The following is an 18,447-nucleotide window of genomic DNA, read 5'->3' on the forward strand; positions in this document are numbered from 1 at the left end:
CAAAGCGAGAAAAAAGGATGCCTAATATCTTGCTTAGATAAGCTGGGAAGAAGCTTCCTGGAGGTGATGCCATTTGAACTCAGCAGAGCCTCATAAATAGATTGAAGGGTCTGCAGGGAGACAAGCCGGGGAGGCATTCTTAGCGTGGAAAACAGGAACAAAAGCAGGATATGACGGTGTAGGCCTGGAATATTCCCAGGGCTGGGGAATCCATACTGAGTTACCGCTGCTGTGGGAGCAAATCCTAATGATATTCTCCTCCCTCACATGTTCCCAGGAAACACACACGATGTAGCTGTCACCTTTATGTATTGGCTTGCAGTGATTCATACTTGTTTAAACATTTTCTAGCTCAGGATTTAAACTTAACTGTAACAAAAAATTCATTGTTATGAGATAACCACCTGCCAATTTACAAAAAAAATTTCTTTACCGAGAGAATTGGTCAAACAAGACATAAAGCACATACTCTGTTCTGTTCTAAGAGCTACACCCTGTGGCTGAGGTCTGGGATGACCTCCAGGGAACAGCATAGGTTATATTTGTCTTGCTTGTAAGAAAATAACTGTACCAAAGTCCAAGTCCTAGGGTTCAGTGCACACCCATTCATTATCACAGAGTTGGGATTTATTTCTGTGATCATCCAAGACTTCCTCTTGATAAACTGGTGCTTCCAAGTACAGAAAACATTACATGAAAGACCTTTTCTTTACTCGTTCGGTTTAATTTTTCCCAGGAATTTACTACTCCTGAAGCAGTATCACAGGTGACTGAATTTTAGGTACAATTGGCATCTCCTGGAATCATTATCACTGAGACCTTGTGGATTCTTGCACACGTTGGGATCATAAAACACCACATTTTTTTCTGGGTGCAGCTTCAGAATTATCCCCCTCTCTTGTTTTTCAGATAGGAGCATGTGGATACATTGGAACACTGGTGCACAATAGTTGTTGGTTGATCCAAGCTTTCAGCCTGGCCTGCACAGTCAAAGGCTATCAAATGCGTAAGTATGAGAAGCAAATGTGGAAGCAGAAAGGCAGAAGAGGGAGGATAGCTGTATTGTTCTAATTTTAAAAGTGGGCCAAAGCACATAAAGATACGAAAGTGGGGTCAGTTATCTGCAGATGGAGGCTATAGAACTGTAGTACATTGTGAATCTATTGTCTATAACATGAGATGCCTTATGCTAAGCCTCTTTGATCATCTTCTTGAAACTTCTGAAATGCTGAGGACTTGGAGTCTGAGGTCTGGAGATTGGATGTAGTGCTGTAGTAACTCCCCGGAGTTTTTGAGTCATGATTACGAAGGATTCCAGAAGCCCACTCAAACCTGCTGTTGTTCCATTTAACGTCTTGGGTCATTAAGTAACTCTGACTTCAGGTTCCTCTTGTCCTCGGGAAACTCAGAGGGCTTCAAACTCAGGGAAACAGTTGGGCGGAGCATGAGGATTTCTAGAGTTAGACTCCAGCCAAGACAAAGGCAGAAGTGTCATTGCCACCACGCTGCCTCTTACCCCAGAACCGAGGACTACATCACGGTGGTCTACCACGGCACCCAGAATGGGTGCTACTTGGACACAGTGCTCTCTCTGTTTATTTATTATTATTTATCTATTTATCTATTTTTGTGAAAATATTTCCAGACAGGGTCTCTGTTACCCAGGCTGGACTACAGTGGCACAATCACAGCTCACCGTAACCTTGAGCCCCTGGGCTCCAGCGATCCTCCCACCTCTGCCTCCTGAGCAGCTGGGACCACAGTAGCTGCCTCCTGAGTAGCTGCACCACCATGCCTGGCTAATTTTTTAATTTTTTGTAGAGATATTGCCCAGGTTGGTCTTGAACTCCTGGCCTCAAGCAGTCCTCCTGCCTCAGTTTCTCAAAGTGCTGGGATTACACGTATGAGCCACCACACCCAGTCTTTTTTAAAGATTCATTTTTTTTTTAAATATGTGGTTTCTGTTTCAGACTATCGTTTGCCAAAACCTCACTGGGACTTTGTTTTTCACCTAAGATAAGGCATACTGTTGATAGTCCTTCTAATAAGCCATGCTGTGTTCATTACTCTGCTGGTTACCCCTGGGTATAGCCCATTCCCAGAATGGGTGTGTTCTTTTGTATAAGAGCATTTCCTCTGGCACTGGGACATTACTTCTCTGTGGCCCTTGTTGGAGGTGCCTTTCTTCCTGAGAGAGAGAAATACTCAGGAGGCCTCCCATGTTAAAGGGACCCTCCTGAGCCGTATAGTGTGAAGAGTTCACGGCATGGTCAGCCTTATGAATCAGTGTTGATATTGGATTGGAAGTGTGTGACCTCCTTGTAGATAAATCAACTCATAAGTCAGAGCCTCAGACTGCTGCTTTCATGCCTGTATTTCCAAGCCTGACCATACTCCAGATTGTATGAAATAGCACTGGAAATGGATGTTAATTTTATTCTGTGTTTTTCTACTATTACCACAGCTGCTGCTAATTCACCCTGTACACTACCCAGTGGGGAAGCAGGAATCATTTGGGACAGCATATGTTTTGCCTTCCTCCTGCTGCAAAGAAGAGTTTTCATGAGTTATTATTTCCTACATGTTGTGGCTGATATCAAAGCTTCCCAGATTCTGGCGTCAAGGTGGGTCGGGCCATGAAATCAGGTGGTTTCTCCCAAGAAACGTGCCTGAAATAATATTGCACTGTAATTTCTGTCTGAGCTTGCTTCAAGAACCCACAAGAAGTTAAGGAATCCCTTCCAGCAAAACCAATCCAAGAAGAATTTAGCACAAGGCCTTTAAAATAGAAGAGCAACAGGAAAGCCTATGTAACCATCAGGCTTCACAAGGAATGGGGCTGCCATGGAAGGCCACAGGCTCACTGGTCAATTGAAGCCCTTTCAGAATCCACCACTTCTCCAAAAGTGGCTCAGTCTGGTCTCAGACAAAACAGTAACATATGCCACACTGGTCTAGAGTTTAGTCCATCTTACACCTACCTCCCCCTACTAGCCTGCTTTTCTTCTCTGAGCCACTGACACAATTTGCATTACTACCTGTTTTTCCTCCTAGGCTCTATTCTTCTTCCAGTTTTTGCCCCTGCTCTTGTAAGTTTAGGAAAAAAGATTGCAGAGAGGTAATAAAGCGAAGTGCCCTGAGGCGGGGGCTGGGTGTTGATGACTAGCTCTGTGGCCCCCAGCTGCTGTGTCTGTTCCTCTCAGAAACTCAGACCTTGCCTAGGTCACATCACAGTCTTGGTGTGAATAAGCTGATGGATACTGGGTTCTATTATATGAAATTACCAATATCTATCATTTGACTTGAGGTTTAGATGAACATATCTGTGTTTACCTACAGTTTTTCTAGAGTCTGTTCTCTTTCCCTGCCATGATAAACACAATGTTTATTTCCAAGGTCCATTTATATGATGGCAGTTGTCAGCCTCTGTTACCTAACTTGGAGTCAAATAGAAAGAGGCCCTAGTCGGGGACCTGCAGTTAGTCAGAGGAGCCTCGTGGCACACCCAGCCCTCATTCCGTGGATGACAATGACTTTGTGTACCGCATTGCCCTGGAATTCATTGTTATAATCATTTTCTAATACCCAGGTCATTTTTTTCAGAGCAGAATACAGTGTTTCATCCCAATAGTAACCTTATTTACTCGTACATAAACAGCTGGTATTTTTGCAGGTAAATGCCTCTTGTTTGCCTTTCCCAAAACATTTGGTCTGTAGAGGTCCTTGTATAACCTATCTGATGAACTTCCACTGAAAACAATCTTCATCAGGCTCCTAAGGCAATGTGCTCTCCTAATTTCCCCTTTTCCCTTGTGGTTCAGGCTTCTAGGTCTTTTTTGCAACCTCTTTCTTTGCCCATCTGTCAAATGTGAATGTTCCCCAGTGTCTTTTTCCCGAAGTTGTCACGATGATTTAGAAATCACGACCTTCATGTTATAGTAAGAGGGATAACTATGGTTCAGAGTACAGTTCATGCCTGTTAAAGAAAAGCCATGGGTTGATAAATAAGCATTGAACTCATAATAGTGTGTCCAAAGCATTCACATTCATTCATGCATTCATTTTTCCACTGCCTACTCTGTTACAAAGAGGTGATGCTCACCTCTGCCCTCACAGAGCTCACAGACCTGCAGGCAAGTGGCATGTGAGCAAGCAATTCTACTACAGTACACCTGGTATCGTCTCAGTCCATTTGGGCAGACATAACAAAAATACCATAAAGTAGGTGGTCTATAAACAGTAGACACTTATTTCTTACAGTTCCAGAGGGTGGAAAGTCCAAAGTCAAGGTTCGGGCAGATTCAGTGTCAGCCTGGGGCCCACTTCCTCACAGATGGCCATCTTCCCACTGCATCCTATTTTGGTGGAAGGGGCAAGAGACCTCCCTTGCGCTTCTTTTATAAAGATAGTAATCCCATTCAGGAGGGCTCTGCTTTTCCGCTCAGTCATCTCCAAAAGGCCTCACCTCCTGTCCGTCACCTTGGGAGTCAGGATTTCCACATGTGAATTGTGGGGGATGCAGACATTCGGACGACAGCAGGTGTGACGGTAGGAGACACTCCGGGAGCCATGAGGTCATATCAAGGGAATATAACCAGCCGCAGGGGTGTGAACCAGGTGGCCTTCCATTCCCAGTGCAGGCTGAAGGATGAAGAGGAGTTAGTCAGAGGAGAAGGCAGGGGAAGCAGCCCAGTGAAGCTACGGAGGGAAGTAGCCATCAGAAGCTCACAGTGACTGCAGCACTGAGATTGGAAGATGAGAACAGTGAGTGGCGAGCGATAAGCTCCAGGTCAGGAGAGACCAGGTCCCTGGGGGGCTATCAGCCAGGATTCTGTCTTTAGAAATACTCCCACAGTCTTAGGAAGGCCTTGCAGTGTTTAAACAAGCAAGTGGTATGACTGTATTTGCATTTCAGGAAGCTCACTCTGTGGTATGGAGAACAGATGGGTATAGGCAGCTCCGTAGGCAGAAAGACAGCTAAGCAGCTGCAATGATAATCCAGGGTTGAGGTAGCAGCTGGACCAGGATAGGATCACGGAGAAAGGTATTCCAGAGGCAAAATAGGCACAGCTGGAAAACTGCTTGGAAGGAAGGGAGATGGTGACAGAAAGGGAAGCATAGAGGGTGATGTGCCCGGGATTCTGGCTTAGCCGAACGGTGGTGCCAGTCCTAAATATAGGAACTCAAACAGGGAGAGAAGACTGACCGCAGCTGTGGAGTTGTAGGTCTCATGGGCACATGAAACTCAACCAGTTGGGAAGTCCAGTGGGCAGATGCATGGACAGGCTTGGAGAAGAGAGTAGATGGAGTGCCATCATCGCACAGATAGAATTGAAGGAGGTGAGTTGCAGCTGCTGAGAGGGGTGTGAAAAATGAGAAGAGAACCCTGGGGAACATTCACGTTTGAGAGATGGGCAAAGAAAGAGGTTGTAAAGAAGACCAAGCAGCCTAAGCCACAAAGGAAAAAGGAAAACTAGGAGAGCACGTTGCCTTAGGAGCCTGAGGAAGATCCTTTCCAAGTGGAAGTCCATCAGATAGGTTATATAAGGACACAAATAACAACTGAACATTGAAATTGGTGACCTTGACAGTGGGGTCAAAGTCAGACAGCAACAAGCAGAGGTGGGAGTTGTAAAGGCTTAGAGACAAGACCTCAAGACATCTGACTGTGAAGGGGGAGTGATGTAAGTCCCTGAATAGGAAAATGTGGGATGTGGGGATGTATGAGTTTTCTTTTTCTTTTTTTTAAGGTTAGCAAGACTTGAGCACATTTGCATGTTTATGGACAGAATTCAGTACTGATGGAAAGGTTGGAAAAGCAACAAGAGAGAGAGAGACGCAGGAATTTTGTGTCCCCCAGGCTAGGGGTGGGGAAGGGACCTGGAGCACAAGGCAGGCCTAGGCAGGTGAACGGTACCTCTTCCACTGTCCCTGCAGGACTCCTGTGGGAGGGATGGTGCAGGAAACTGAGGAACTTACTGCCTTAAGATTTGTGTTCCCTCTTAAGGGAAGCAGGAAGTTAGGTCATTTACTAGGAGTGAGAAACCACTCCACAGACTTCAAGACTTGAGAAAAGCATAGCAGAGTTTGAAACAGCCACTGTGGAGAAGCAGAAGACTCCAAGGAGTCGGGGGCTCTGCAGAGAACCGTCTGCCCAGGCGGGCGTTTCTTCCAGCAGCTGCCAACAGCCCCTCTCAGGACAGGGCGGGCACACCGTCAGGTTCCTGCAGATATGGGATTTGTGAAGCATGTAATAGTGTGACAGAGCTGAGAATATGAAGAAGGTTGAGGAGATTTATGGAGACACTGAAGTTGACCTGAAAAGTGAGAAAGAACAGAAGGGAGTGGAATGACAGGAAGAAGAGAATCAGGGACAAGAGACTAAAAGTCCCGCAGATGGAGCAGGAAGTTGGCCTTCACATAGTCCCTGAAGGAATCCCCAGTTTCTGCTCACTGAGTAGAAAATGAATCTGAATGTACCCTTTTTGCAAATTTCTCCCATTGGTATAACTGCAGTAAGGTCAGGTGAGAATGCTTTACTGAAGTCTAACGTTCAGTGGGACGGGTTTGAAGAGGCTCGTGGGCTTCAGTGTCTTGGAGAATACAAAACACTTTCTCTTCACCGATCTTCACTACCAGGCTTGTGAGCAGCCTCTTCACTCCCAGGGGGAAGGCTGTGCCCTGTTAGCCTAGTGGGAAAAGGCTTCTAGAAGGGGCCTTGTTGACTCCCACTCCCAGCCAGGAAACTACAAGCAGCTGTCATAAAGAGATGTTATGTTTTCTAACCCTTAGTAATAATTTTCAGGAAGAGATGAACAACAATGGCAAGAATACTGACTTGTTCATGTTTCCACTTCCCCTTTAGAGAAGCTGAACTTTTCCAGGCCACAATTGTAAAAGCTGTGAAGGCAAGAATTGAGGAAGAGAAGAAGTCCATGGACCAGCTGAAGCGACAGTAAGGATGCTACTGATGCTCATCCTCCTTCCGTCTCCTGATTGTGTGACCACATTCAGCTGGTGCTCCACTCTTGGGGAGCCTCAAACCCCTGAAAAATATATATGTATGGACTTTCACAACTTCCTATTTATTTATTCTTGTGCGGGGGCAGTTGCTCATGCCACTAGACTGAAAGTGAAAGCAGTTTAACAGAAAGATCGCTCCAGAATGGTGGAAATGGGTGCTCTCTTGCAGAGGACCAGGGATCAGTTGCTAGCTCAGTGACTTACTTTAGAACCTTGAACAGGTCAGTTTAAGTTCTCTAAATTTGAGTTTTCTGGACTCACAATTCTGCCTTCATGGGTTTTGGTAAAGATTAAACTAGCTAATAAACGAGACAGGGTCTTGCTCAGTGCCAAGTACTTGATATAAGCATCTATTCCATCTAAGGGGGTAAATGTGGAGTCAGCTTTGGAAGCATACTTCATCCAGTCTCTTTGGAAAGAAACTGATGACTCTGGTATTAGATGACTTAGAGTCAACATTAACTAGAGGCAACACTAGAAATATAAGCCAGAGTTCTTTATATCCCATCTAAGGTTTTTCCCACTATCCCATTCTGGATGAGCCAAAGGGTAGACTGACTCCACTCCGGAGACTTGGGAATTCCATGGAAAAGAATCTTCTTAGAGTGAATTTTCCAGCAATGATGGAACCTCTGAGGACTGTTTGGGAACCAGGTTTAAAAGGCGATGGCCATGGAATTATAAGCCTAGACACTTTTCCCAAGAAAATGGAGACACCATTTGCCCACTGGGAAAGTTCCCTAAGTTTGCTAAGGCAGTTTTATCTCATTCTGACCTTATTTCCCAGCGCTTTTTCCCAAGCAGAAATATTTCTTAGTATAAATTAGATTATTCCACAGCATGATTATTTTCCTAAAGACATAAATTATATATAAATTATATATAAAATTTATAATGTAAATGCAATATGGTACAACTGTTTCTGCTGGTGTTTCTAGTTATCCAAATCAGGCCTAGAAGAATAACAAATTTGGACTCACGTTTAGAATATGTTCCTAATTTCCCATAAGTGAGGTTTATTACAGTAATTCTCTTTGCTAAATCTTTCCATTTGTTTAAGAATGCAAAACTTGGGAGAATAAAGGACTTGTATTTCATAATATGCAATGTTCAAGCTGACTATGATACAAGATGTGAGTGGACGTCAAGTATAGCTTACCTGACTTTAGCATAATCATTATTGATCATATTATTAAGACTAGCATCTATGCAGTGCCAAATAACATGGGAATACAGACCCAAACACACACACACACACACACACACACACACAAATATGTATATAAAAGAAAGGGATACTTGTTGCTAATGAGCAACCATTGTACAATTCCCAAATATTCCAAAGTGATTTGTGCATGAATTTAGCTACATACATACCAGCGTAAGTCCAAAGTACTGACCACATGAGAACAATGAATGTGTTCTTGGCATTACTAACGTTATTTTACTTTATAGGATGGATCGCATCAAGGCCAGGCAACAGAAATATAAAAAGGGTAAGGAGAGGATGCTGAGCTTGACCCAGGAGCCAGGGGAAGGCCAGGACATGCAAAAACTCTCTGAAGAGGATGATGAAAGTACGTCAAGACATTTTCCTGTTATTCAAGTACCTTAACATTGAATAGTAGCTTGATATTGAGCAGGACTGTAAAATAACATTACTTTTTATTCTGCCAAGATTATCAATACACTTTTTTGATTCAGCAAGCTTTATTTTCCCATTGTGAATGGATACATTCATTAGTTTCATAAAGTATATATTTGATGAATCAATTACTTTACAAGTATCTACTCTTCAGCAAGATAGCTTTAACAAACACATAACCTAGCTTTTGTTCCACAGACATCTGTTTCTGCAGTAGATTGGCAGGATTTTGCTTAATTTGTTTCTTTTTTTGTTTTGTTTTGTTTATTTGTTTTGAGATGGAGTCTCGCTCTGTCGCCCAGGCTGGAGGGCAGTCGCGCCATCTTGGCTCACTGCAAGCTCCGCCTCCCAGGTTCACACCATTCTCCTGCCTCAGCCTCCCAAATAGCTGGGACTACAGGCATCCGCCACCATGCCCGGCTTATTTTTTTGTATTTTAGCAGAGATGGGGTTTCACCGGGTTAGCCCAGATGGTCTCAATCTCCTGACCTCGTGATCTGCCTGCCCCGGCCTCCCAAAGTGCTGGGATTACAGGCGTGAGCCACCATGCCCAGCCTGCTTAATTTGTTTCTTTAAGGGATATATTTCTGATGTACAGTCTACTGTTATCTTTTATTTCTATAAATTTTATATGGAAATGAAATATGTATGTGTATTTTATGCGGCACCTGAATATTGGTACCTAAAATATCATTCAATTATTGCCTGCTCAAATGAAACTTACCATGAAATATATATTCATTATATCTAATTATAGATTTATTATATCAAATTAAAGTTTAAAGGATCTTTTATAGAGGCTTGCATGCTTCTCTATGTGAATGGAATGGAGAAATAATGCATGATATTTTCCCAGTGCATAGTATCTATTCGTGACTAGGACATTTATATTTTCCAGCCATGCATTAAAATAATCACAAGAAAAAATTCTACTTATTGTAGTTTATGTACTTTAACAAATTATTTGCCAGTAAATGATTCTATAAAATTTGGGGGACGCTTCCTTTCTGTTAATTCAATGGAATATTCAATGTGGGATGTATTTTTGACAGATAATCCTTTCTTTTTTCATGTCTTTATATGCCCTCAGTCACTAAGAAGAAAGTGAAAATGTAGCATACTGTTAAAAGAACAATGAGTATTTATCTTGTGAAATTGACTGTTAATACATGTATATTTTTCAGATTCAATATAGTTCCTTACCTGACCTCTGATATACTTTTGCAATTTATCTAGATTTGACAATTGAGTTGTTAAAGCGTGGTTTTCAAAATTTGTTTTCTAACTTTATACGAATTAATATTTGGACATATTTTATTTTAGGAGAAGCAGACAAACAGAAAGCCAAGGGCAAAAAAAAGCAGTGGTGGCGGCCTTGGGTTGATCATGCTTCCAGTAGGTTTTCTTGATCCTCTTACAACCTCATCAACTCTAACCCTTATATCCTTGACCAGAATTCAGACATTCCCATGACCCATGTGTTCCATGCATGGTTTGATCCTTGTGACTTGATAGGGGGTCGGAGTGTAGGAAAATTTCAGTGTCAGTGGGTCTTTGAGCCCGAGGTCCAATTCTTCCAGGAACGTCAGCACAAACATTCCTGTGCTGGCTGAAGAAAGCCAAACATGTGGCTTATAGACTCTAGAGCACAATTTCTGGGCTCAGCAAGGGAAGAAGAATTGAATATTATATTGTCCAATTCTGAGGTCTAGAGCCCTATTCACGTGCATATTTTATGGCTAAATACCCTTACTACAAATGAGCTTGAGCTCCACCTTGGACTCCGATGTAAGGATGATCATTCTATTCAAAGTGTCAGTGACCCTCTCTGTAAGGCACTAGGCATGGATGCCAGTGAGCCTCCCCTCCCGTCGTTCCCATAGCTTTGATTTTATTTGCATTTGAGGATTTTTGGCAATTTATTAAATAGAAAGATGAGGGATAACTTAAAATGCACTCACTTTCTTACTTCGCCTCCTCCCCAGTTTCAAAAAGGCACTCCAAATTCCAATGCCCAAATGCGGCACAACATTCAAGACTCCTGATGCTCAGAGATGACCAATGAACAGCAAAAACCAGAAAACGATTTTTAAAAGCAGATCCTGATAGCCACATAGAATGCAGTGTGTTTCCCTCCTGATCATAAAGATGAATGAGGAATTCTGGAGCTTGGTGGCTATATTTGCTCTGCTTAGCAAAGGAAATATCACTATAGGTCAATGGCATTATAGTGGAATGACCGATTCCAATCCAGTCCTCTTTACATTTCTTAGAATATTGAATAATTATTATTTTGCAAGTTACATATAATGTCTTCTTCAGTCTTTTATATCTTATACGATGTCTCCATACTTGTAGCTAATCTAATCGGACAAGGAATATCACTGAGACAAATAACATCACACAGTTGTAGCAGTGAATCTACTAGGAGGGTATTTAGAATCACTAGGAAATCAAATAAATTAGAACTTCTTCCCATACCTAATTATTGGTTTCACATAGATCTGACATTGGCTGTCTCTCCCAAGACATAATTTTCTAAATCAGAAAGCTGGTTTAATGAAGCAATATTTGAAATTTGCTTGGCATATCTGGATGTAATCAAATTTAATCCTAAATATTGAATTTCAACATTATGACAAAAAAAGAAAAGAAAAACACAAGATTATAAAGAGTTTTATTTAATTTTCTCCCCAAGTCCAAAGACAAAAGATTCCATTCGGAGTTCAATGTGACTGTTATTTACTGTTCAGGGCATAACAGTCACGCTAACAATCTGGTAATGCAGTTCACAAGATGCCTGTTTCTATCAAGTCACAAGTAAACTGTGCTTGTCTTTATGTTTTTAAAGGGCCTCTGCTAGTTTAGAGAGACCTATCCATTTCAAAATTGTGTCATATTGAATGTTTTTTCACTTCACCTGGGGTAAATTCCCACTGCAGTCATGGTGGTTGCCTTTCCTTTCCTCATCTAAAAATTGCATTTGCAAAGGAATTGGATATGGTCTTTGATAGCTATCTTACAAGTTGTAATAATTTAAAGAACTTCCTATGAAGGTTGTTGATTTTAGATTTTCTGGTTCATTTCACCCTCATTATATCAAGTTCTTGAAGACTGATGTTAAACTAAATGTGCCTTGTTACAAAACCTTATGAGGCAATAATGCAGAAATGTGTGTAATTCATAGTTTGGAATCATTCAGACTGTGGTGCTAAATTTTTTGCTGCAAAATGTATTTCTTTTTTACAAGCAAATGAAGAATGAAAGGGAAAGAATGTGTGCTTTATTGTTGTGTCTATGATGAGTTCCAGAATTTATCTTTAGATCTGGAAGTACTTTGTTTGAAGCCCTTAATTTGATCTTTTGAGTTACTGGGTTTTCAAACAACTGTTTCTTAGAGAAGCCAAGTGCAAGAATTAGTGTAGTTGGATACACAGGTGTGAATCTATTGACAATACAAAAATGTTGCTATGTTCTTGATGTTATTGGTAAGCAGTGAAGATCTTAGCATGGTCTGTACAGGGACAAATCTCCTACTTCCATACCTATGTACACACGTAAGATTGCATTATTGCTGTTCAATGATACCTTCCATTCCAATGCTGTGTGTTTCAATATTGGTTCAGTACTGCCTCAATTAATACCAAGCTTCATCTTATTGATAATTATCTGAAACAGAGGGTCAAGTTCTGAGGATAAAAGTGGTGGAATTTAAAAAGTTGATTTCTAATTTAATAATTTAGCAGTAACATCAACATCCATGATATGTATGTGGACACAGACTGCAGTCAGGTTCTCCATCTGAGCTAACAAACAAGTGTATAAGAGCTTTTCTACTAACTATTTAACAGATGGCACGAATGAAAATATGCTCTTGTTATTTTCCTAGTTTCATTTCAGTAACATTTTATAAGGAAATAAGAGACTTTTTTACGTTTTCTTTTTTATTATGGGATAATTCTACTAGCTCACATAAATATTGGTGGTTTCTTTTTTTTTTTTTTTTTTTGAGACGGAGTCTCGCTCTGTCGCCCAGGCTGGAGTGCAGTGGCGCAATCTCGGCTCACTGCAACCTCCGCTTCCTGGGTTCATGCCATTTTCCTGCCTCAGCCTCCTGAGTAGCTGGGATTACAGGCGCCTGCCACTGCGCCCAGCTAATTTTTTGGTATTTTTAGTAGAGATGGAGTTTCACCGTGTTAACCAGGATGGTCTCCATCTTCTGACCTCATGATCCGCCCACCTCGGCCTCCCAAAGTGCTGGGATTACAGGCGTGAGCCACCAAGCCCGGCCAATATTGGTGGTTTCTAATGATAAAACCAATGTTACAACTGCTTGAGATGAAAACCTTTTGAACTTGTCCAGATGAATAAAAGTTATTGAAGGTATGATTGAATACAATTTAAGCTAATGTTGATTTTGGAACTTATAATGAGGGTAAAATGCTCAATCTTATAATTGTCTGTGTTTTTCCCAAACGACCACGTGATGTAGAGTCCACGTCACTTTCCTGCGAATCTCTCGGCTTATGTGAAGGCATTACTTTAATGGTCTTTTTCACTGTCAAATGTAATGCTGTAACTTTGGTTTGTTCTTGCTTATTCTCACTTGTGTTGTATTGCATTTATTTCTCAGGGCCTGGACCCAGTACTCTGGGCCTGGTTCTTTCTTCAAAATGAAAATAACAAATGACAGTGCTTCTGTTCAAGGATATAAGGCCCAATTCACCCACTCTGTCTCTTCATGAATGGAGGCTTCAGATTCTTCTGAAATCGTGGGCAAAATTACTTAACTTTTGGCCATGTGAAGTGATATTCAAGCAACTAATTTTAAACAAGCCAAGGTTTTCCATTACCTTACAATGTATAGGCCCGAAAGATAACTTAAGACATCACAATATGTCATCCAAAAGAGACCTGAGCATTTGAAAACCTGAATATAATTTGAAAATATGTTTTCCTGCAATGATGGGACATTGCTTGTAGCATCAGAAATGTATATGCTGGGCCTCTTTTCTCTGATAGACTTAAAATAATGATCAAACTGATAAAGATTTAATTTATTAAATTTCCTTAAATCTGTGTACATTGTAGTTTTCTCTGCTCCCCACTCTTGACACAGGCATTATGTTCTTGCAGCGAAAGCATCAGACAAGGCAAAGACGATCCATACCGTTTGTGCTTTGTGTCTTGTGGTCAGTAGAGTGCTCCTCAAATTTCAGAAAGCGGCTGGGGAGTTCCTCGTTGACCAGAAGCCTAGCAGTTGTAAACCCTATGGACCCTGTCTGCCGTTCTCAGTCTGTCTCAGGGCTATGACACGTAGAAGCAGCCGGAGCGCTGTTGTTGGTGGTGTTTTTGTTGTTACTGTCGTTGTTGTTGTGTTGTCATTATTTTGTTTTCAATGTTACCTGCCCATTTCGTCCTCATGGCAGTGTGTGGGTGTTTTTTTGTTTGTTTGTTTGTTTTTTGAAATGTCTTGCCATGTATGTTTTGTCCCTTGTGTTACATGTGGAGAAGTCAGGTCTGCACAGTATAAAGTGAAGGAGGAGGTTGGTGACACTGACCTTGGTCCTGAATCGTCCTGATTGGCTTATCTGCAATGGTTTGGGCCCAGTCAAACCTGATCCTCCACCTCACTTTGGCCTTGTCTAAAGACCAAAATTGCTGAATTTTGAAATGATAGTGTTCAGTTATTTTGGTCATCAAGGTAACAAAACTGGTTACTGCAGAGTTGATCTGCTTCATCTATGTAAAATTTACAATGAAGAAGGGAGAACATACCAGAACCACCCCGTAGTGGCCAATTCTCTTATATGGCAAAGACAAGGCCTCATACTCTGCAGACCCAACATGCCAACACCACGTAGCATTAGCCGAAGATGAGTTCTCTTCATCTTGTGTGTTTTCCTCTCGCCAACATCTCTCATTGTGGTTCTCCTATGGACAATTTGTGTATCTTTAGGGGACATTTCATTAATAAGCCCCCAATTTCCTTATATGTCTTTCAAGAAATAAGTGAATATTTTGTTTTGCTTAGTGGTCAGGAGTGGAGATTATTATTTGTTTGAAATGGATAGTGAAGAGGAGGAAGAGGAAGAATTAAAGAAGGAAGATGAAGAGCCTCCACGAAGGTCAGCATTCCAGGTAATTATGGGGAAAATCATTCCTTTGCTAGTTGGGAGAGCTTTTCTTATTGACAGACCTTGACTGCAGGCCTAGACGCCTCCTGTCATATTCATATGTCATAGCTCCCCCGAAACTTCTGATTTACATCTGCCATTCTTTATTTCTAATGAAATTGTAATGATGCCTGCTCCCAGCAACACCGTAATTAGTATCAAGTAAGAATCGTGTGCAGGCCAGGTTTTCATTCACTTGCACTGAAACAGTTTCTGATACTATAAACAAAAAATAAAGCTTCGTTGGGTGAACTCAACGTTTTTCTTGCAAGCAGGAAGTGAAAAAGATTTCTCTGGCATTGCTTTGGATTGCTTGAATGGACTTACATTTCAATATGTGAGATAGGTGATAAAACAAAATCCTTTCTTTGTTTTGGAGCAAATGATCATTTAAATATTGCTTCAAAGTTTGAAAACCATTTCATATGTATTGCTAAAGATTTGAGAATATATTGAACTAGTAATAAAAATACGTGGCACAGTTCTGGTTTCTTCAGCTTAGCTACCTTTCTGTTTTAGAACCTGCTTTCTGTTTTAGAACCTGCTGTCCCATTCTCAGCTATAGCTCACCAGCCTAATGGAGCATATTGAGTGAATGTGAATCGATGCTTGTTAAAGATGAGGCTTTGTCATTAGAGTTACGTATAGGATGAAAATTGGTCTGTGTTTCTTTTATCAATAACTACATACTAGGGCTGTTATTTCCCATTTGTTTTCCTATGAGGCACATAGAATCATGTCCATCAAGCCACATGATACGCCCATGATAAGGCCGTCAGTTTTTTGCCCAGGCCTTCTCAAGTGGGTGGGGCCCACCCATGCTTTGTTTTCCCAGTGACATTGAAAAACTGAACTCTCCATAGAGACACCTTGGTCTGATGCTTTCTTTCTTCCCCCATTGCTTCGTGTCTGTTTCTTCATGACCGAGTTTTTGCGCATGTTTGCAACGGGCTTATCAAATACTAATGACTTAACTCATTTATTTTTATTCGAAAGAGTTTTATTCTAACTACCACTCATCATGCAGCCAAGGAGAGAACATGAACATCTTCACTATGTTGGATGGATTATATGCAATGATGACTATTTTCTTTATTCCTAACTTTCAAGCAGAGCACATTTTATTCCAGCTTCAGTGACTGGCACCTTTTAACCTAGTTGGTGTAACTGTAGAGACGAATTCATACTGACATCATATATTAAATTACTAGTTTTTGGTTTTTTCTACTAATTACTCTTGCTTTGTCCTTCTTTGTAGAGAGCTATTGGGAAGTTTGCATCAGCCATTTTAGCCTTGCCAAAGTCTGTCATTAAACTTCCCAAAACTATTCTTCAGTATTTAATCAGAGCTGCAAAGGTATTTGATGTTTTACTGATGTGTAGTGTGTGACTCTCTGCTCTGTAGAACTGTAGAGAAATATACCTTTATTGCCCTATCTCTGCATTTTCTCGGTTCTATAGATGGTACCATGAAGGAATTACAGGAACATAAACTATTAGAAAAAGTTTTCCAAAACAAGTTCTTAGAAGCCAAAGTTCTTATTATTTGACTCTTGTTCTTAAATGGACACCAGAGACTCGAAAAGTAGAAAGAGAAAATGCAGATACAGATAGACTTTCCGTCCTTCTCATGGTGTTGCCTGAGTCACATCTCATTTTAAAAGGGGCACATCTGGTTGCATGCATCAGTTCTGATGAGTAAAAAAGGTGATAATTTTTCTCAGAAAGCTGGTAAAATTCTGGATAAGTTAATAAAAGATGTCTTTTACTCCATCTCTCTTTCGGGTCCCTTTCAGTCTCCATCTTCCAGTTTCTGCACTCGGTACAGCCAGCTTCTCCCTGGGCTGATCCACCCAGTGCAGTCTGCGGGCTCCTCACTACCACAGATCCGTGCTAGGGCTTTTGATTATACTGTCAAAAATTATTTGTTGATTAATCTAATGCACAATTGAAGTTATTCAGCTACCTATGCTGTAGTCACTTCGTTACGGAAAAACATGAATAATGAATTCCTATTCTTACATTTTATAGAAAGCCCTTTCTCCCGAACTCAGTCAGGGGCAGCCACTAAAATGCTTTGGTCTGTATGTCCCTCCACTGCTAATCAAGTAGTTCGATAGTGACATAGACCAGTGCTTCACACATTTTACCCTGGGATCTTATTTAAATGCACGTTCTGATTCAGCAGATCCTATGGGACCTCACATTGTGCATTTCCCTCAAGCTCTCATGTGAAGCACAACCATGGCTGGGCCTTGAGTAGCAGCATCCACACCTCCAGGTTCCTTCTGCTTTTAAATGCCAGGATCCTGTTTTTTAGTGTAGTATTTACCATTTCTGCTTCCCCCAAATTCTTTTCCTTTTCTTTTCTATGACTACCATATGACTTTCCCAATTCATCTTTAAGAATTTATTTAAATAAAATATAACAATGTAATTATCCCCCATCTTAGTTTCTTTTTTAAAAAAGTATCTTACAGACAACATAAAGAAGGTGCTAGACCATACCTGAATCAAAGGACAGACGATGAAACTTCACCAGTTTCAGTTAAGGATCTCCACTCTGATAAAGCTCTCCCTGTCTTAAAGAATAAGTGCATTTTCGCATAAGTTGTTAGTAAAACGAATCCTATTTTCCCCTGATATATAGAGTAAAATTTAAGATAAAGTCAGGAACGCATGCTACTGGTAGCAGCTCTTTGGAGAGCTCAAAGGTCTTTCATGTAAATTTCCATGTACTTTTCTACTCCTGGTTCGTGGAGCTTGTGTCTGATTTTCCAGAGAGGCCCATCCAGCTGGTTGACAGGTGCAGCTGCAAAGTAAGAACTGGGAAGTTCTGGCTGGGCACAGTGTCTCATGCTTGTAATCCCAGCACTTTGGGAGGCCAAGGTGGGCGGAGGTCAGGAGATCAAGACCATCCTGGCTAACACAGTGAAACCCTGTCTTTACTAAAACTACAAAAAATTAGCCGGGTGTGGTGGCAGGCACCTGTCGTCCCAGCTGCTCGGAAGTCTAAGGCAGGAGAATGGCAGGAACTGGGAGGCGGAGCTTGCAGTGAGCCGAGATTGCACCACTGCACTCCAGCCTGGGCGACAGAGCGAGACTCCATCTCAAAAAAAACAGAATTGGGAAGTTCGGTAAGAGCCTTCCATTTCTTGACTCAGTAAGGATTGGGACGTTTCCCCTCCTCTTCATTGTCAGCATTTTTCTGACCCTCTTAATAAGTCCTGGAACTGTAAAATGTTTCTATTTCAAAACATCAAAGTTAAGCTAATTTACCTACAAATAAGGAATTACCCTATGACTCCCTCCTCTCTCCGCTTTCCCTGGTTTGCATACCTCAATGCTCATGGCAGTGAGGCAGCAATGACATGCTTCTTCTTTAGGGGTCCTTTGTTGAGCCAGGAGTGCCCTTTTATAAACCAAAATGTTAATAGCACCCACCCTTTCCACAAGCCTTCTTCCATTCCACCCTTCACATCCCTTTTCCTCTCTCCTTTTCCTCCCAGTTTCCTTTTTCTTCAGAGAAAAAGAATTCCTCCAACTTGTGCGCCTCGTACATTTACAAATCCTCAATTACTTTTTTGTTTTCTATTTTGGGAT

General features: G+C 41.4%; 1 protein-coding gene across 1 annotated transcript; it reads left to right on the top strand.

Annotated features, from left to right (window-relative positions):
• Positions 1-672: 672 nt before the first annotated feature.
• On the top strand, positions 673-16,796 carry LOC108512683 (piezo-type mechanosensitive ion channel component 2-like). Its single transcript, XM_017848043.1, has 9 exons — positions 673-766; positions 910-1,006; positions 2,465-2,624; positions 6,866-6,955; positions 8,479-8,600; positions 9,992-10,063; positions 14,703-14,809; positions 16,103-16,201; positions 16,641-16,796. The coding sequence occupies exons 2-9, from the start codon at positions 1,003-1,005 to the stop codon at positions 16,794-16,796; spliced, it is 810 nt and encodes a 269-aa protein (XP_017703532.1). The 5' UTR covers positions 673-766; positions 910-1,002.
• The last annotated feature ends 1,651 nt before the right edge of the window (positions 16,797-18,447 follow it).

The sequence above is a fragment of the Rhinopithecus bieti genome, unplaced genomic scaffold, assembly GCF_001698545.2.
Source record: "Rhinopithecus bieti isolate Rb0 unplaced genomic scaffold, ASM169854v2 scaffold_31520, whole genome shotgun sequence".
Classification (NCBI taxonomy): Eukaryota; Metazoa; Chordata; class Mammalia; order Primates; family Cercopithecidae; genus Rhinopithecus; species Rhinopithecus bieti.